The 21,531-nt window shown below is 35.0% G+C and overlaps 1 protein-coding gene across 1 annotated transcript in view; it reads right to left on the bottom strand.

The window, feature by feature from the left end:
* Positions 1-21,531, bottom strand: part of LOC140003087 (uncharacterized) — a 38,404-nt gene that overhangs the window by 6,980 nt on the left and 9,893 nt on the right. The window contains exons 5-20 of the mRNA XM_072041886.1: positions 20,816-20,923; positions 20,568-20,621; positions 20,219-20,272; positions 18,933-18,986; positions 12,263-12,316; positions 11,738-11,845; positions 11,599-11,652; positions 7,292-7,345; positions 6,244-6,351; positions 5,637-5,690; positions 5,512-5,547; positions 5,351-5,404; positions 4,364-4,613; positions 2,164-2,276; positions 1,287-1,355; positions 385-622 (exon numbers count right to left, since the gene is read on the bottom strand). Coding sequence (XP_071897987.1) covers positions 385-622; positions 1,287-1,355; positions 2,164-2,276; positions 4,364-4,613; positions 5,351-5,404; positions 5,512-5,547; positions 5,637-5,690; positions 6,244-6,351; positions 7,292-7,345; positions 11,599-11,652; positions 11,738-11,845; positions 12,263-12,316; positions 18,933-18,986; positions 20,219-20,272; positions 20,568-20,621; positions 20,816-20,923 — 1,462 coding nt within the window. The remainder of the gene's footprint in view (positions 1-384; positions 623-1,286; positions 1,356-2,163; positions 2,277-4,363; positions 4,614-5,350; positions 5,405-5,511; positions 5,548-5,636; positions 5,691-6,243; positions 6,352-7,291; positions 7,346-11,598; positions 11,653-11,737; positions 11,846-12,262; positions 12,317-18,932; positions 18,987-20,218; positions 20,273-20,567; positions 20,622-20,815; positions 20,924-21,531) is intronic.

Below are 21,531 nucleotides of genomic sequence, written 5' to 3'. Positions count from 1 at the left end.
CTGTAAAGTTTATATTTTCATAGGATTTTATTTATAACGTAAATATATTTTCCTCATGGACTGCCCCCTCTTGTTATGCTAGTTTGCTTTTAATATTGTGGTCATACTAGCAAATAGTCTAGTTTCAGCACATTGGTGCTGACAGCCTGTATTCATGCCAGGTTTGTTCCATTTCTGTTGCTTGGCTTACAAAAATAATAATGACTTTTGTTCATATATAAAAATTGAATAAGTGAACTGCAATTAAAAACTACTAAAAGGTAGTCTATTAAAAATAAAGCCTTTAGAAAGCTTTTTGTCAGGGGAAAGCTGTAAAATAAATGAATGTTTGATTTCTATTTTAATCAAAAGGTTGGTTTTGTAAAGAATATTCTGAACGTCTACTTACTGCACAGCCATCATGAAGCGCTTTGATGTACGGATTGTTGTCGTAAGGCATCTCTTCATCATTTGATCCTAAGAACCTTAGTGCTTTGTCATAGCTGTCAGAAGATGCATCATGCCAAGCTACGGACTGATGACAATTGTAAGTGAAGTTTTGTCTGGCAGAGGCACTCAGTAGTTTAAGGAATGTCATTTGGACCATATTAATGGAATTGCCTTCAACATCCAAATAGGAAAGCTGGAAAATAGAAGAATTCACATGAACATTTATTTGTTCCCTTTGTTAAAATGCAAAACAAAATTATTTTTGACAGAAGAACCACATAACTGTCCTTAATAAAAAGTAAACCGACACATATCATTTTATGGGGTTTTTAAGTTCAATGAAGCTATGACTCTGTAGTTCATGTCATAGCAATATATTTAGGACGAAGAACTATATATTTTAGCTTTGTTCTAATGGGCAAGACAGAGAACTACCCCTATATAGCGAAAAACAGCAGAATCTCTTTGGGAATCTGTTTTTAGTTAATTATAAATTTATGTCAGCCTGCAGGCTCATTTTTGCATATTCAGTATATTTCCAGTTATTTAGACTGAAGCACGGGATTTGTGCTGCAGCTGCTTTACTTAGGTTCAGTGGTAATGTGTGGTCTGCCAGAAGCCAGATCACACTGTCAGCTGGGTGGGTGAGTACCGGGATTGTTGTGTGTTTGCTGCACAGTGGCAGGTGCCTGCTGTCCAGTGGCAAGAGGCCATGTAACTGCTACAATATCTAGGGCAAAAGAGCTGGAGCTGAGAAGTATTAAGTTTCTTATTGTTTATATTTGATCCTGCCATTGATTTTGAAGGATTTTTGATACTTGATTTGTGAAAAACTGGATGCTGTAATGGCCACTTACAAGTTTGCCCCGCTTAAATTCACTAAACCAAGATCCTGGATTCTCCTTTGGCCATGATGAAATTCTAACCTGTGTGGTAAAACAGTGGAAATATAGATATTTAGAACATATGTTAACAGATAAGTTTTTAAATTACCTGGGACAAATTTCACATAAGATAGTAAAGAATGGTTCTTTCTGAGTTCTCAGCCTCTGTAAAAACACTAAAATAGGATGTTTTTCTGGTATAGAATGCCTTCAGATTAGTGACTTTAAATGGAATCCAAGGTGATAGCTTATAAAGAGGGAGAATTCTGTTTAAAGGAGACACTGTTGTCATCTGATAAGATTCAGGTAAATTGTTAGTGTAAATTGTTCCTGTGAAGAGTGTCTACAGTAGAGTTTTCACTGGTGTTGATTCTGATAGATCTATCTCATTTGGATAAGCTTTTAGAAAGCCTTCCTCTATACCATATACCACTCAGGGGTAATTTATACCAATGACAGAGGACACTGTTTATATACAGCGTTCTACATATACTTATAAATGAATAGATATAAATGAACTCACAAAAGAAACATAGTAAGAGTTTAACTTTTATGTGACAAACTCTAGATTATGCATTTCAACCTGTCACCCAGCTAGGCTACATTATGTAATGCAGCGGAAGGTTAGCAAACAGGTGCACAAAAGCTCTATTTAAGCAAAAGAGTAGAAATGCTGTTTGTCAACTCAGTGTACCATTTTACTGCTTCATTCAAATTTATGCAAATTTAAATGTAATCAGAAAGACAGTTATATGAAAATGTGACAATGTAATTATCCTGTTTAGTTCAACATTGCAATAGTATAGTAGGATATGTCAACAGCCAACTGAAAACACAGATTGGTACTTACTCCTTCAGATTTCTTATCTGGGTAGATGCAAGTTTCCCCACCTGCTGTGAAATTGCAGTACACTTTGAAGGAGTCTCCAGAACAGCCCTGGTTAGGATCAATCCAGTATTCCCCTAAAACATAAAGAGAAGATTTGCCTTTGATCATAAAAATGGTATTTGGAAGATTGTAGTCAGATTTTACTACCTAATAGCCCTCCAGAGAATATGGTGAAGTTATCTGAATGATGTGAAAGCAACCTGTTCTTTTCAAAGAATCACAGAATGGTTGAAGTTCGAAGGGACCTTTGGAGGTCATCTGATCCAAACCCCTGTTCAAGCAGGCTGCCCAGGAACGCATCCAGGTGGCTTTATAATATCTCTAAGGAGGGACACTCCACAATCTTCCTGAGCAAGTCACCTTCAGTATTGGTCAGTCATCATCACAGGAAAGAAGTGCTTCGTGATTCTTTGATGGAACCTCCTACATTTGTGGTTTGTTGCTGCTGCTGTTTATGGAATATAACACCAGGATCAAAGTCTACTTTTATCTAACTCCTTTTGTTTCCTTCCTTCCCTTTCATTCCTTCTGTTCCCTTCCTTCTTTTCCCTTTCCTTCTCTCTCTCTGCTTCTCTCTTATTAACTGTTTTTGTCTCAAGCCACAGGTTTTCTGATTTTTGCCCTTTCAATTCTCATCTAGCCAGGTGGAAGGGGGCAGTGAGCAATCTGCTGTGTGGTTCATAGCTGCTTTCAAGGGTTAAACCACAACAGATTGGTATGATTGAGGATTCCGGCCCTAGAATGCTAGGGCAAGTAAAGGCTGGGGATGAAAGAGAGGTGCAGTCAATCTGAGGTCCATTTAAAATCAGCACATTTTAAAATCCACTATTCTAATTATAACGATGATTTCTGTGATGTGGATCCTTATCTCCAGATAGTTTCACAGCAGGAAAGCAAAGATTTTCTGACACTAATGTTCTAATCGACTTTCAGGCAAATAGTAGAGGTTTTGAAGAGGCATGACAAATCCTTTTACTGGTTCTGTATTCTGAATACAGAGCATAGAAAAATCATTTATCATATTTTTAAAATTCTATTTATTCAGGCTGTATTTATTGAAAACAGTCTTTCCTACATGCAAGCCTTGCCCATGCAGAATTTTGTATTTTAATGACTGCATTTACTTTTATTTTAACCAGAATAAAATTCCTTTGATTTGAAGAAAGCTCCAAACAATAAGCAAATACTGTTAAATGAAGAAGACAAACGTGTTTTATAAAAACCATTCATTATTACAGAGGTATTGAATTGTAAAATATGTACTTTTTATATAGCGCACACACTGCTTAACTACTCCTCAAGGCAACCATCTGTTTTTATCTATCTAGAGTGAAAACAACAGAGTATTATTAAGCTGTCAAAATCTATTTTTTCTCCCATTTAAAAACAGAAAAATATTGCTCTGAACTGGGAAAAAATATCCATTGCAATAGAAAAAAAGTATGAAAGCTTGAAAATTGTGTGAAGGTTGGCTTTCATTGAAAACTTTTCCAAAGGGGGTAAATTCAGTTATAAAAAAAAGAAAACAGAATATAATGAAAAACAGTCCTTCAGAGCACAGTGAATTCACACTATTGTGCATTTTTTTATGCTAGTGCTTAGTAGCATTAAACAGTACTAGAGAAACTTGAATGTCCATTTGCTGAATGACATGGAACTAACAGAGGCCATTCTGGACTGAATTATTGTTTCTAAGGATAAAAGAGTAGTAACTTCTTGAGAGTATAATATCTGTGCTGCTTCCTATATTATACTAAGCAGTTGCTAAAATAATTGTCATTTCTTTTAAAAACTAGAATCTATGCAGTATGTCAGTATGCTGACATTTGTGATTTTACTTTCATTGATCTAAATGGCATCAATCTTTTATTCCTCTCCCGTTTAGATAATTCTGGAAATGCAAGGCCTACCTTCCTGAACAATCTTTTTTTTTTTTTTTTCTGGTTTTGTATTTAAAGAATAACGGCTGTTACCAACAGAACATATCTATACTCACATTTTATAAACAGAACCCTTTTATACCTGCAAAAATGGATTTAGTGACACTGTATTTATTGAGCAACTATATTAACCATCTATCAATAATTAATAATTCTGCCAAAGTATCATAGCAGATCATAACTTCAGCCTTGTTTGCCTTCATCATGCAATATTAACATACCGTCTGGGAAGTCTGGGTGGCAGAGTTGCAAGTCTTTGCAAGTTCGGGCTGGGTTGTTCTGAGTGCCCATTGGATACTTCATGTGTTCAATGTCTTGTTTCAGTGAATTCAATGAACCAAATATCTCTTCCATGCCATCGGAATAATCCAGAATGTTATCACCAGCATCAGACACCATATAATCAGGAGATCTTCTAGTCTTTTTAGGTGACTGGATTGGCAGTGGCTGGATTACCTCACCTGGAGGACCCTGAATGGAAAACATATGTTTACCGTTTCTGTTGGTTTTCCAGATGTGTAAATACACAGAGGAAGACGAAAGAACATGACATGAAGATGCTTTGAACAGAGCTTCTACAATTTATTTATTTTACTTATTTCATTCATATTTATGCCAAAACAGATCGTGGCAGACCAAAACATTGTTTTGCTCTAAACTCATCCCACTCCATTGCTGTTTGGGGAAGAGTATGTTGCCCTCATGCAAGTGAAGAACTCATTTGTGATTGCCTTTTCATCCCCAGCAATTACCTGAAGCAGAGGCATAGCCTATAGCGAACAAAACTGTGGGTGTTCCCTATGATAAAATTTTAAAATTCCACTTGGGGTCTATAAAGCAGTACTTCATTTCAGAAAATTGAAACAATTCATTCAGATTTTGACTGTTTTCATTTTAGATTTTTATGCTATGGAGAAGAAGTAGTAGAAACAGGAGAGTATTAACAGCAGGAAACTGAAATCATTCTGTTTTCTGTGCTTCCATATGATACATTAAATCATCATTGCATTTTTTATTATTTCTAATGGATTTTTTTCAGAGCAGACAATGTATTTATATGTGTGGTGGATTTCTGTTTCCTGACAAATTTATTTTCAAACAATCATTAATATGTTCCTTATCTGCAAGTTCACAAGTGTTGTTTTCAAAGCCTGTCAAAACAGGTCATGTCAGTACAATGTGCTTTTATGTCAAGTAAGAGTTCTTACTGGAGGACCAGGTGGACCAGGTAAACCACTGTCACCCTTTTGACCAGCAGGGCCCTATAAAGGAATGAAAGAAATGTAATATTAACCATATTACATAATGTTAAAAAATAACACATGGAAATTAAGTACAAAGACAGAAAATATGGAGGAGAATTACTCACACTGGATCCTTTGGAACCTTTTGGACCTTGAGGACCCTATGGGGAAGAACATAGGCACATAGTTGGAGTATCTTCCACACAACATGTGAGTGTTTTGAACAGGAGGACTGGATGAAGTAACTTACAGGTAAACCAGGAGGACCAGGGGGTCCAAGTGGACCAGCAGGACCAGAAATTCCCTAAGAAAGAATAAGAGAATAAGTCCAGAAATACATTTTACATAGTAGACTGGATTCAGAAATGCATATGTATCAAAAAGGTAGTCCTAGTAAGTGTCCAGCCCTGGTGAGTTTTAATTTAGGCTATTCGCTAGTGTCCAAAATAGTCTTTGAAATATGATCTGACAGTTTGAGTTGCATATATTTGTTCTCATGCTCCAACATTTATAGTCACAACTCTGTTCACGTTCAGATCATCTTTGAAGCCTCAATTTTTACATAGAGGCTTAAAACATGACTTTATAACCAGGAGAAGAGAGGCTATTCTGGGTAGTACATAACAAGATTGGTGCTGTTAGTGTTATCTCATCCCTAACTTAGGTGTATGTTTCCTCCTCCTGAAATGCTCTATGACCTGGTTTTAAGTTGTATAGCTTCACTGTGTTTGTCCATTGTCTAGGAAAGCTTTAACCTCTAGGAGGAAAGTCTGGTGTTAAGTGTTTATAGTAACTTTATATGTCTCTTTCAAAAAAGACATGCATATAACTTGAATGAAAGCACATGTTTTACTTACTGCGTCACCCTTGGCTCCAGGAGACCCCTGTGGGCCAGGAAGACCCCTATCACCCTTTTCACCCTGTTCTCCTGGAGGTCCAATCAGGCCAATCAAACCAGGATGTCCCTAAACAAGATAGAAGAAAGAGTGAGAACTCAATATATATAAAGTAGATGTGCTTTGCAAACACACAAATTAAAACTTTCAAATGACATCACAGTTGCTAGTTATCAATTAACTTGAAAAAATTACTCTGTGAGCATATTAAATGTTAGTTGGCTTTTTAAGATTATTTGCAAGCTGTGAATGCTTATTCAGTGAAAGAGATCAAAGTGCACCATAGTCCTTTCTGAAACGGATGCAGAAATAATAATACCTATAGATACAGATTACATACCACCTTTTATATTTTGATACTTATAAGCATATTACAGAGTTGCACATTGGATTCCACAGGTAATAGAGCTGTATAAACAGCTGACCTAACCATATAAACAAAAATCATAATTCACAAGATATATTCATATCCTTTTCTCTATACGGTTCTTCCCTGATGAACAAGCAATCAATAAATTGTTGGGACTCTATTAGAAAATGGTATTCCAGATCTCTCGATCCATTATTTCAAAAAGAAAATATAGCTGAAAAATATTTGCATTTTGTTGTTATAAAATTAAATTCTCTAATAATTTTAATTTCCATTTATTTATTTATTTATTGTGAAACCAAAGGTTCTCTTTACATCAGTTTTTGGAGTTTTCATTGAAAGGAAAAAAATTTGTATGGTCATTAGATTACCATACAGGCAGTAATGTTTTTCTTTCTACATATCTCCAGGATATCAGATGTTACTGAAAACTTCACAATTACCACGAAAGCTATGGAAAGCTGATTGATAGATAGCTAAGGTTGTCTTGCTTTCTGATACAAAACAACAACAAGTAAAACAACAAACAAACAAACAAAACACCACAGCATTTCTTTCTCCTAATTTTATAGTCCTTTAGACTGGGCCAAAACAACAAAGGTACAAACAATGAATAAAAATATAGACATTCTCATATACCTTCTCTCCTTTAGAACCTGGATCTCCTTTCAGGCCAGGTAAGCCAGGTGGACCCTAAATAAAACAAGGGAAGAAATGTAAAAGTAAGTTTTTACATACTGCACAAATCATGTTTTCTTGAAATATTTTAAAGGCAGAGTAATTCAAACTGTGGAGGCATTCAGTGGTTGATGGCTGTGATTTAGGGCTCAAGATAATATTGATGTGTATGTTTAAAAAGGCATAAAGATGCTGCTGTAGCATTTAAATTTCTCTATAATTAGAAATCTATAAAGAAGGAAAAGGTCAATTAAATTTTTGAACTGCACTGAAAGCATTCAGTAAGCTATATGATATTCAAACATTTCAACTGAATTTTTGTTGATTAGCTTAATTTTGCTTGTGTTTACATGATATGCTTTATTTTTACTTCCACCTTAGTTGATGTACCTATCCAGACAGTAGTATGTATCTTCTCCAGTTTCTTATTTTAGCCCTTTATATCATAAGACAGTATAAAATATCCCTTGTTTTCTACCAGTTTACTACAGCTCAAAAATATTATTGCAGAATAAAAATCAGATTGTTTATAGTAACTGCTCCTCAATATTTTTTTTTGTTGGAGAACTACTTCATAGTTTGATTCCATACTTAAGGTATGGAATCATACCTTAAGAGGCTGAGAGTCTGATTAACAGGAAAAAAAAAAAAAAAGATTAAAAGTGAGAGTAATCCAGTTGACATTGGTGGTTTTATTTCTTTCAGATTTACAAGGGTTTTGACTTAACTGGTCCTGAGAAGGTAGACATGCTGTGGAACTATCAACATACTTAAATTAATCAATGATAATGGATCTGTAGACTACAAACTCTTCTAAAACACATGCTTAAGTAGAGTTCATCTATTTCCCCAATCATATGAGAATATTCGGCTACATAGTATGCACTTGTAGGGTATCCTGGAAGGATAGAAATGAATAAAATATTCACAGAGCAGTATTTCAGTAGGCTTTCAGAAGTTCAGAATTTCTACCAGTCATTAGTTTGAATTAATGTTTTGAATATGATGTTCAGAATTGCAATCAGTATTTCTGACGTTTTAGCCTCAGCTAACTTAAGGGGTCTTAATATTTTCCTGTCTCTAATAGCAATCCAACCTATGACCATATTAGATTTTTAATTCCTTGACACTGTTTAGGAATTTTAATTCAATATTCTAAAAACTTTTTATGTGGTGGAATATAAGAGAAACATTATGCCCTATTTTGCTACAACCATTTTCTAATTTTTAAAAAGTTAGACCCCTTGGAAGTTAGAAGATACCTAGAAAAAAATTAAAACTGATGACATAAAATTATAAGAGAATTATAAAATTTTATAAAATTTATAAAATTCACATAAAATTATAAGAGAATTTGATAGACAGTGTGTCATAAGCATGTACTTATATATATATATATTTATAGATCTTATAAATGATACAATAATATTGAATTTTGAATATTCTTGAATTACTGCTATACAGACACCATTCCAAGATATTTTCTGAGGTTCATATGAATAGCAATGATAGCTTTCTACAATTTGAACAGAATGAGGTGAAAAATTCAGGCTATGCAACGTATATGCAAGTACCAAAAAGATATTCATTTCTCAGAGGCTATTAATCTCACACTGAACATGTATGCATTAGGAGCTGAGCGCTAAACTAAGTCAGTATCTCATCACTATTAGTCTCCTGCTGGCAGTGGACATCTGTGAAGTTATGATATGGATAGCAGTAATAAGTGACCTTTTCAACCTGGCACAAACTCAAAAGTGCCATAACACTTCATGTACAAAATATTATTCAGTGTGTATCCTTTCCATCTCTACTTCAGAATATCATTAGATGCAAAAGCCCAGACAAATACATAATTCATGAATAAAAGGTGAAATTTTAAAGCCTCTGGAATACAGAATCAGGCATTCTCACCTGCAGTGTATTGTGCTCTACTGTAAATCTACTCTCATGCTCTTCTCCTGATAGCAAACTGCTGGGGAGGAAGGAGACCTCATCTCAACAACATTTATGTTATAAATTTTACTTACTTAAAAAAAAAAAAAAAGTTTAAGTTGCAGCAGTACATCTAAAAAAGTTCTTGCTGAGCTGACAAGAAGCCAGTGCATTTGGGATAGATAATACGCTCAGCTTCATATTTGAATTGAATGTTAAAAGGGAGATTTTGATTTTGATGATGTATTTGGAGGCTTTTGGTGACTGACGTGAGAAATGGATGTTTCTTACTGCCGAATAATGTTTTATTGGACTCTAACTTCTTACTGGGGAATGCTCTCTGGAAAGATTTTCAGTTTGTGTATATGGCATAAGAGCAAAAACTTTCAGTGTTACTGCTACCCAAAGACCTGTATCCTCTTAAGGCCATACAGGAAAAGAAACATGGGATTTCCTTCACATTTCATACACACAACCTTTCCTTTTGCCTTTAAGAATCATATCATATCTGAAATAGAGGATAGGCCCTTAACACCTAGTATCCTAAGGTAATCTTATTATCCATGTTAGCATAGTTAATCTTCAAAATAACAAAGAGTATATTTTACTAAAATTTAGTAAAATTTAATGTGATAGCACTGCTCGCAGACTGTAAGATGTCTTCAGAGCGTAACTTTATTTTTTTTCCACCTAACTTTAACAGTTTATGTTTTGTTTTGAAGTTACTTATTCCCTGTGTGTCATTCAACTGTGATAATATAGGTAAATTCTACTTCAGTGAATTTGGAGAGAAAGAGAGATAAGAACTTTTCACTAAATTGGATCACCTTTGTTTGACCTGTGAAGAAATAAAATGCTGGCCATATAGTTTGGATCTGAATTTCTACACATAATGATATCAATATTTTGTAATTCAAAATATTTTTTGAATATCATCAATATTTTGTAATTTGTGCTCACAGTGCTTTTTTTTTTTTTTTTAGTTTTGTAGAAAAATGTACTAAAATAGCAAGTGAAAATAGAAATAATGATATAATTTTATAGTATGTTATGTCATCTAAAAGCTTTCCTTGCTTTAATCATATTAATAACACATAGCAAAATATACTTGGCTAGTTTGCCATACAACGTTCAAGGCAACCTAACAAGAAGGTATTTTGTCCAAGTTTTACAGCAATTAGGTCAGTGCGTAGAAGTAATTTACAAAGCTACCAATAACTTGCCTTACAGTATAAACAGTTCTCTAAAAACATCTCAATATGCTTTTTAGGACTAACAGGTTGCTATCAAATTTATTAACCAGAAATCATATAAACTCAATTCTAGCTGAAATAACAGAAAAATTCCTCATGAAAGGTGACTTTGATTTTATCTAACAGCATGGTTAAAATTGGAGTTGCATTATTTTGCTCATAGGAACAGCCAATGCAGATAACTATTTTGTCTGATATCTTCCTATTTGATCTATACTGCTTATGTATCAGCAACGATATTTTATGAGTCTCACAGCTGCACCACTCAGTACCTTCTGCTACATTATAAAACAATGTTAATGTAAAGAGCATTAATATAAATGCTTGAGAGCATAAAGAAAACGAGAATGGCCAACAAAGTGTATGTCATTCTACTGGCATTGCTGTAAGCAAAGGGGGTTGAATCCAAGAGAAATGGGGTATCCAGCTCTAGCCAATGCTCTAGAAACCGGGAGCTTGGTTCATTCAGACTCTTTTAAATGCTTTGCTCATGAATTTTATTTCCTGGGTCTGCCACAATGAAAAACAGACTGGATGCTGCTGTTCATTTTTATAAAACTAGCATGTTTTCTTCTTAGGTAGAAGTATCTTTTTGGCCTTACTTCAGAATTAATCTTTTTCTTTCTCTAAAGAATAGATATGATCTAATCTTTTCCCTAGGAATAATGCTTTCATACACTGGCAGTCGTTAAAATCAATGGATGTATAGAATTTATCACTGTTAAGGAAACAAAATGATTTAATATATTAAGCTTTGCTGATGTGGACACTAAAGTAGATTTTTTTGATAGTAAGCTTCACTGGTTTTATTCTGAATTCTACTGCGGGGATTTCAGGAATTTGGTTTTATACTGCCTTATTTCACTCTTTAGCTGGTATAAATCAATATAGCTACCTACTGAAGTAGAGCACTAGAATGAAGGAAGTCATATGCATCAGTTTCTAACACGACAGAAGAATAGAAACTTTGTGCTAAGAACTGACTTATAAATTATTTTTTCTGTAATATACACAGACATCTTAATGATGTCCTTTAAAAGTTTCCTTTTCTGTTCTGATACTGAATGGAAAGGTACTCACCAGAGGCCCAGGAGGGCCATCCTGACCTGGTGCTCCAGGTAGACCTTGCTCTCCCTAGAGAGAACATAATATTTGTGTTACTGGAGAATATACGAGAAATACAACATTTAAAATATTATTATATGTTCAGTTTACTCACCACAGGGCCAGGAATACCTCGAAGACCTTCCGGGCCAGGTTTTCCTGCAGGTCCCTGAGGACCAACTGGACCCGTTTTTCCAGGAGCCCCTTCTGCACCAGGTTCACCCTAGAAAGAACATAAGCAAGAGGTCAGAAAGGAAAATTGGACTAAGATTGGCACAGTAGCTGCAAAGTGAGAACAAAGTTTCCTCAATCCATTTTTCAAAAGATATTCCAAAACAGTGTTCCAAAACATTTTTCTGAATGAAATTATGATAGCCTCATATAAGCAGGGGGGTTTCAGCAAAGCATGCTTATCCTTCTTTTCCACAGGGGTGAGCTAAGTTGGGCCTGTACTGGTCAGAGTCCACCATGGGCTCTGTTATGTACTGCTACTAATTCTGGATCCTAATTTGGATTTTACAGTTTACATATTATTACTTCAATAAGTTTCACACTCAGTGAATGATAAGCAACTTACTTTTCATTTATATATAATTTATATTTTCATGCTCCTACTAAAAAAATAAAATGTATGTGTTACCTTTGCACCTTTTTCACCTTGTCTGCCTTCAGCGCCAGTTGCTCCAGGAGGTCCCTGTGAAAGATAAAGACTGAGCTCATAATCTGTTTTCTAAGATATTTCTACAGTGAAAAAGGGCCATTTCCACTGTATTAATGAGTAATAAATGCTAAAAAATACCCACAAAATTATATTTCTTTCTAAAAGAATATGTATCACCTAATATCTCTGACAGGTAAGGTTAAAAACAAAGAAATATCTCGGAAAAAAATCAAAACAGGTTATAAAAGTAAAAGTATAAGAACAATGCTTCTTATACATATACAATTACAGTTTCAAATTTGCTTTGCATTGTATTATATCTATTCACTGTAATCTATCCACTGATTTCAAAAATCTTGCATTATACAATGCCCAGAATGGCACATACTTCTTTATTCTCAAAGTCAGTTATACGCCTTTTAAATGTGTTTGGAGAGCCAAAAGTTGATACATGCCTCAATATTATCCAGTAAATGTGAAAGAGAAAAAAATAAATCACATGACTAGTGGTTGTAAGGAATGAATAAAATACACAGCAAACAAGCAGTTCCTGGTAGTAGGTTTCCTGCTATTGCTCTACAAAAGCTCTATTTTACTAAGAAAGTAGAACTTGGTACTGAAGGAGGATGTAATAATGGGTTACATGTAAGTTTCAGGTGAAGGCCATAAGACAGGAGTTGCTGGACAGTAGTCCAGCAGCACTGTGTCTACCTATTGCTGATGTCACCCATCTTTAATTTTCTTAAGGTTTCAATGAAAAATAAAAAAGCATTTTTTTTTTCTGCCAGAACATCACAGTTTAATTTTCAGGTTGGGGGATTAATACTCATAGCCTCAATTACGAAAAGAGGCAGTATCTAGAATCTAATGTACTGTTCTTAAAATGGCTCTCTTACATATACTTAGTTTAGAAAGATGCACTCAAGGTTATGGACCAAATATTTTCCTACAAGGTTAATTTTTAGCCTGGGAAATGTTTTTACTACAAATAGTTATTTCTTGCCATCCAATGAACAGCTTAAAGCAAAGGGATAGAAAAGGGACCATAATCAAACACAAAGTGATTTTCTGAATTTATAAACTAACCCTCTAAGAATAATCTATTCATTAATTCAACAGTTTGTAATGTAGAAATATTAAAAAAATGTTCTAAGCTAAGCAACAGAAAAAAAGGAAAGCCAGCTATTTCCATTTACTTAGTCCTTTTAATTTCATAATAGACAAAAAAAAAAAAAAAAAGTGAACTCAAGGCTTTGGATCTCAGTTTGATCTAATAGCTTTATTTATTTATTTATTTATTTATTTTTGGCTCAATTTAGACCAAAGCTTTTATAACCTGTTATAAATCACTGCCCACTATTATTTCCACATACCTTGAACAACTCCACCAGTTTTTCTTTCTACACATATTTCTTCTTTTTACATACGTTATTCCAGAAGAAAAATTTGCATCAACATTGTTACAATAATAAGTCTCTGATGTGTAGGTTGTGATAGGTTGGGTGGATCACAATTTGCCGTGATAATTTGAAAAACGATTATCAGGTTATAAAAAAAAAAACACACAGGAATATTTTAGAAGTAGAGTGTATCTTTCTTACATGAATTAATTTACATGACCATTGTCTTTACTTCTAGGAAATTCCTTTAACTCAAGTTCACGTATCAGTTATAACCTATCTTGCCTAAGAAACTAAAAAAAAGTGTGATAGTTTGTACTTAAGAAACGTCTCTACATAATCTAGAAACGCAGCTGCAGCTTGAATTAACAGAGTTCAAAACACTGTGATCACTAAATTGCGAATACAATGAATCATGATTGCTAAACAAAGAGGGTACATTCATTATCAAACAGTGCCAGTGCTGCACCAAGCGCAAAGCAGCTAAATGAACTGCACTTTCTAACAGGCTGTGATTGCTGGCATGGCACAGATGGTGCTTCTACATTGAAACACTGCTAATTGTTATTTAATTTACCTTCCTACACTTGAGTTGTTGGAGTGTCTGGTAAATTTAAGGTGACAAAAGATCTCGATAGCAATAATTTACATCAATGCATGGCTCCCCAACCTCACCACCCAGCTACCATAGTGATTGTTACACTTTAGTTTGGATGTATTGCCTTATACAGAACTGAGAAGACAAAAGAATTTATATAAAAACAAACCTGTTCACAATTTTTGTTACTTGAACCTACTGGACATTTCTGTCTGTTCTTCCATATCTATGATTTTCATTAAAATAATTTCAACTTTTTTTTTTTTTTTTTTTATAGCTATCTGTCCTCTAACCGAAACCATGATTTCCAACACAGAAAAACATGATCACATTTCATCAGTCTGCTAAGATAGCAACCTAGTCTGCCATATTTTTAGGTATTTCATGTATTTTCAATCACAAAATGGCTTAATTTTTAAGTGGTGTGTGCATTCTGCTGAGAGAGTATGATATTATAGAACAAATATATGCAGAACTTCATAGAAATGCTTATTATTTTTTCTAAATTCTTCAACATAGTACATAAAGGGAACTAACCAAATAAGTTTCTAGTTCTCCAATTTTAGAAGTTGGTTATGGTGCAGTATTGACATCTGTTCCTTTATTGAAAGCAGGCAGTGCATGCTCCACATTAGAATAACGATGTATCTAAGACTTGAAATTCTTTAAATTCTAACTTCTTAGAGTAATATATGAACCTTAGGTGTATGTGATCTAGACATATAATTGAGTCTAATAAAATGGCCAAGCAGCTAATTACACAGCTGAATGGCCTAGCACACCGAAAGGCTGAGAGAAACGTAAGCAAAGCCTTCCTGTGTCGACTTTTATCAACTGGGTATGTTATTTGTTGTAAGAATGGATAAGAAAATGAATATTGTTTTATGGTGCCTTTTCCTCATGCTGTTTTTGTCATTTGTCAGATAGAAATCAAAGCATTCAAACTATGCTACCCATACTATGTTACCCAGTACTCTACAGCAAAACAAAAAAAGTGCGAAGAGTAGGTGCAAAGAATTAAGTTCCAGAAAAAAAAATAACAGCATCATGTTAACTGTAGAGTGATTTAGGTTTTGTGTCTACATTTCTAGACAAGCAGACATTGGATCAGGAAATATAGACCTACGGAAGCCTTTTCAGATGTTCCACTTTTCAGAGATGAGAACTCACTTATCTCCCACATTGAAAGCAGAAACTGAAAAACATTCTACCTCTCCAGAAATTCAGTCTTCATACATTGTGCTGTTGGCCAATGCTGATGCTGTTATCAGCAACAAGAATACAGCAGAGAACTCTTACTGCAATTTGTGAATTCCTTGGCTGATTCAGATTGCTCCAGGAACACAGTTAACTTTAATGCAGTTTTTGCCTTCAGAGCACTTAACAACACTTTCAGAATTACCCCATCCTTCTGTGGGGCAAGTTTCAGTCTTCTTTTTTTGGCAGACAGAGAAATTCAGACAGCAATACTACAAATGCTTAACACACATAATCGGAAAACAGTTGGAAAAGGGGTTCCTAGTACCAAACCTATAATAGACTACTTGTCTGTTCAGCTTGGAAGGTAATATGCATATATGCAAATGCCTCGAGTTTTCTAGAGAATCTAGGCTGACTTCCATCAGTGGAGAACTTAAGAGATTTGATGGTGTGTCTGACTTCAATAATAATTATGGCATGCTTTTACTTCAACACTACTTTCATTCACATTCTGCAATCGGTATTCCAGTAGCTGACTATTTTTAACTAATAAAGATCAGTAAATGTTTCTGAGTACATCCCTTTTATTTTAGATCTATATCCTTTGAGGTTATATATATATATATACAAGACAACATTTTTAAACCAAAGAATATACATTTTCTCCAAATACTTCCAACATTTACTCCTGAACTTTCATTGTTAGAACTATCTCTTCTTAGAAGTTATAAACCAAGATAGAACCTACATAGAAGAAAACCTGTCTTGACTATCCAGTTAAAGCGAGGTGTGTATATATGTAGCTATATTTTTTTTCTTGTGCATTCAAAATATTGAGTAAAGCCTTTTGTTTCATTGACAAGATGCTCCTTAAAAGAATTACTATTTCGGAATTCTCCTATCATTACAGTTAATGGGAGTTTTATCGCTGAATTCAAAATCAGAGTTTAGTCAATACTAAAGTAGTTCCTGAAAGTCTGATCAAATTAAAATGTATTTTAAAATCTGTCACTATTTTGTTGCATTGATCCTCTCTTCTGTTGAACTGGAGAATATGGCCTTTTGGTTGTTAATGATAAAATCGATTTGGTTGAGTGTTTCCCTTGATGGATTTATGATCTAATTTTCTAAACAGTATGTGCACAAATCCATGGTAGATTTGCATGCACAATTGCTATAGTTACTTGCACCATAACTAGTTAGATGTATAAAACCTTCTGAACATGTATTTATCTGATTTGGTCATAGCACCTTCATTAAAATGGTGTGTCCTTCAAATCTGGATGAAAGGACACTGCCTGAGGTTTTTTTTGAAACTGATTCTACCATGCTGTTGTGAAATGAGTTCATCTGATTCGTGTCAATATGGAACAATGCTAGGGCCACAAGGTATGCTGGATGTGACCTTCTGTCTTACATACCCTTGTATAACCACAAGTCTAAGCAAAACAGAGTGGTTAATGTATACAGTTCTTGTATCTTGCAAAGGAATAGTCCAGCAATTTGTGTCAATAAGAGAACAAAGGGGTTTCAGAATAACTGCTAACTATTATGACTATTGCATGGAACATGATATCTGGCCAAGAGATTAAGGTGAAGGGGAAAGCTGAAGGATGACTAAAAGACAAAGCTTGCAGGGGACGCTGCACAAGTTTCTGACATCTGGCCAAGATGGACAAAGGAGAAGGACAAGAAAAAAAGCCTGGGAGGAAGACTACGAGCCTTCAGCACAAGAGACCCCCAGAGGGACCACCAGAGACTGATACGCATGCACCAGTAGGAGGGTTTGGATTCTGGGAACTAATTATAATAACCCTGCCTTTTCTAGAAGTAATAATGAATATGTAGTAGCCTAGGAGCATAAAAACCAGCTGCCTGATGTAACTTGTGTGTGTCTTGGTGGAGCAGAGACTCCCGGTGCACCCAGCGCTGTTTGCTTACCTCTATTCATTTAATAAATTGTAAACTTTGATTGCAATCCTATTTGGGACTTAGCCATTTATTACACTACTGATGAAAAATAATGAAGAACATTTTTTACTGTTCATTCTGCTAGCAAAGTATGAAGCCTTCAGTTATTCACTGTTTATCTCTAATATGACATCAATACCATACAGACTCTCTACAAGCTTGAAATGTTCGGGTAGTCAAGTAATGTAGAATGTGATTCTAAAAACTTCAGAATTTTCTTCAGAATACAGGAGTGAGATTACTTGGCAATATTTAGATGGAATCATAGAACAGTTTGGGTTGGAAGAGACCTCAAAGATCATATAATTCCAACCCCCCTGCCATGGGCAGGAACACCTACCACTATAGCAGGTATCTTACCGTACATTTTTCTTTTTTTTCTTCACAGTATTCATAAATTGGAATTGTGTCAAAGCCCAGGTGACAGATGCATTTGCATTTCTGAAGTGTTTTTTACCTAGCTAGAAATAGCAATATATCCTATCTACTAGGAATGAACTACTGCCTTCCATATAATAAAGTAGGAAGTTCTAATCTGATGTAGAACAAACATACTAATTGAATTATGGCTCAACTGAATATTAGCAGTTCTAGTGATAAGGTTGTTAATGCTACCAAAATAATTTATAATATTTTAAATGTTTTGCAAGCTTGTGGAGCAAATAGATTATTGTGTAAAATAGATAAAACTAATTAGGCATGTCAGTTCACTCAAGCCCATTAAATAGAGCAATTTAACACATTTTGTTAAATAGCTCTCAGCTTACATTTAATGATGCTCCCCCTATCTTTTTTTAAAGTGTAAAAACTGCATCTAATTGCTGCCTGAGAGAGATCTAAAGGTTGATACATCTACTACAGTTCTGTAAGTATAACATTATTTAGTGGTTTTGATTAACTGTATTTGTAAAGCCTGTGAAGCTTCAAAGATTTTAGAAATAATGAAATAGCTTCATAAGCTATAGAAATGTCTGCTTGTTAATTCTGCATGTGGAGGGGATGACATAGATTTGTGCAGAAGTTGTGTTCAAATTATTTTATTTCATAAGTGAAAGACACCAAAACAGGCACTTTCTTTCTGTTCTCTGCCAGCAGTCATATGTCTAAAGATGATGTCTAATATTACTCTCATTGTCACACTCCTATTAGCAAACCAGGAAAAATGCTAGTTTCTTACCCTTGCAGACACTGAATTCACTTGGGTGAAAAAAAACATGTTATTATAGACAAGTATAGACACTTCCCCATGTGTTTTTGTTCTGCTTGATGTTGGCAAATAAGGGCATTTGTGCTGATGGATATATACCTCTCGTGATTTGTCATGATCTAAATGCAGCTCTAAATGTAACAAAATTTACTTCTGACAATGCTTCTAGACCACCTTAAATTTACTTAATATTACAAGTAAACAAGTAGCTGAAGTACTCTAGAACATGTCTCAGAAAGGGAAATGTACAGGAGACAATGAGAAATGACTTACCCTCTTTCCAGGTGGACCAGGTGGGCCGGCTTCACCTGAAGGACCTGGTGGACCCTGCAGTGGAAAGTGGTAGGCTTAGTGGTAACGAAAGATAAAAGTTATAGTCCTTCTTAAATTCAACATACGTCTGCAATATGTTGATCCCCTTCAATAGACAGAAAGTCTGTTGAAGTTTATGTAGTCCATAAATATACATACAGAAATGATACTTGCTTAATCAGCAAATACTTTCTTAGGGTAGTTTTTGGAGATTTTAAAAGGTTTTGTTAGTGTACAAAATGCAACCACTCTTTTCTTTTCCTGCTTAAAACAAATCATTTCAGCCCAGAATGTGGCTGCACAGAAGTAGCATATGATCTTAGACTACTGCCTACCTCTATTAAGAAGTGTTTCTTGTGTTTTCAGGTGCTCAAGTTGCTACTTTTGCTACAGTTTTCACTAACATCTGTAAAATAAATGCCCCTATGTGGTCTTCTATTGAAAATCTTTTGTGCACTGATAAGCCATTTGCCTACTTCATTTAGGTTAACCTGTAATAATCTTTTAAATATTTTGGGGTTGCTGAACAGTTTTTTTTTCTTCATGAACACAACACTCTAAAAGTACTTATTCTTGAGTAAGACATACAGATGCTCATCCTGAAGTTTGCAGGTTAAACCCCAGTTTATAACTTAGTTGCAACCATATGTCCAATGTACTAACATTTTTCTTTCAAGCTGTACTGTATTGTACTGTATTTCCCTGATAACTAGAAATTCCAGAGCTGTTAAGAGACTTTCCAAAATGGAAGCCCTAGCTTTTTGCAACAGAAAATGAAATTCATAATGCTTTAACATAGAAATCTCCAGAAAGGTAAGAGCTTTTATGATTAATATGGGTATTACTCAGATAGCTTTAACATGAAATACAGCAGAAATTCCTAGATTTTGCTTCATTTCAACAAGTGGGCTAATGAAGACTATTTTGCTGCAGCATTACTTTCTTATGCTCAGAGTTGCTCTATTTTTAGTGCTTCTCAGCAGCTCCAGCACAAATTCTTAACACATCGTTTGTTTCTACTTCTAAAAGAAATTGACCTCTTGCTTTTGATTGTGTGTATTATATAGATACTTCTATCTCTACAAGGAAAGAATGAGATATTTTTTCAGTACGATACAAAAAAAGGAATCCATTTAGAAAATATTTTTTAAGAGCATGAATTTATAGAAACCACTGATTCAGCAAAAAGTACTTTCTTAGCGTAGGAGAGAACATGCAGCCAAAACAAAATGAATGAAACAACTCACAGGTTGACCAGGATCACCATCTTCACCCTTCTCTCCACCAACACCATCTTGACCCTACAGAAATCATGTGAAAATAAACAAAAGACAAAATTCAGACAAAATAAGTAATTTACTTTCATATATCAAGATAAGAATACAGTTTTTCTATAAGGAATTTTTCTAAGGACAGTCATTTTCAAAACTTTTTAAAGATTTCCAAACCTTTTGTTAGATTTAAGAAATATATGAACAGCCAGAACAACTGCTCTGACAAGAAAGACCTCATTCTCAAACAGAGAAGAGGTGAGAGTAACTAGAATTCAGTGAAAACTAAGACCAGGACCTAAAACTGTTCTTAAAATATACTTACAGCTGGACCAGGTTCCCCAGGGGGACCAGGATCTCCAGGAAAACCAACCGGACCCTAAATAAGTCAGGAAAAAAAAAACACACAGGAATATGTCATCCATTGAGAAGCAGACAGCAGTCAATAGAAATGTTTTGTGAAGAATATAATGAAGTTAATTCAAATGTAGAATTTAATTTGTAGCTCTGTATTTAGCAGAACTTCAGCAGTGCTTCACAATGCTTTCTGTTAAAATTATTAAGCTTACTTACTGGGTTACCCTTAGGGCCATCATCACCTGGAGGTCCTTTAGCACCTGGTGGTCCGGCTGCTCCGGGTGGACCAGCCTCACCTTTTTCTCCCCTTTCACCTTTTGGACCCTGTAGAAATCATGTGAACACAAAAAATATTGTCTAGGAATTGAATGCCTAAAAACACATTAGTGGCAAAACTGTTTTTCAGATCTGGACAATGTTATTCAATAAATGGTTTGCATGTGAATGGGAAATCAGGCCCTCAGCCTCAGATTGGAAAACCTGTGTATCTCAGGTCTGACTGCCAACATCTGCACCCAGATGCGAGTCTGAACCTATTCTGCATCAGTGAACTGTTTCCAGAGAGATAAATACGTATATAAAAGTTAATACTTTGGGAAGAACAAATAGGTACTCTTTTACGAAATCTTCACAGCTTTATTGTCTAATTGTTAGTTGTGGAGGAATCGTTAAGTGAGGCAGGACATGTGGATGTTGAGCAGTTTGGAGACAATGGGCTAGTGAAGCACCGAACTCAACTCACATGAGCCTTGGCACGTATGCAGCTGGCTGAGAGCCAATCAGGCTCAAGGACACGATGCCCTTGGGCCATCGGGAAAGTCCCTAAGGCGGGACAGGTAGCCAAAAGAAGGAGGACCAGACTGAAAAGCCCGGGAAGTGTTAACCAATCCTGAGCTTAGTTTCTGCAATATGTATGAGTTGATTATGTTCAA

Source organism: Anas platyrhynchos, chromosome 8 (genome assembly GCF_047663525.1).
Source record: "Anas platyrhynchos isolate ZD024472 breed Pekin duck chromosome 8, IASCAAS_PekinDuck_T2T, whole genome shotgun sequence".
Lineage (NCBI taxonomy): Eukaryota > Metazoa > Chordata > Aves > Anseriformes > Anatidae > Anas > Anas platyrhynchos.
This window is presented reverse-complemented; position numbering and strand designations above follow the sequence as displayed.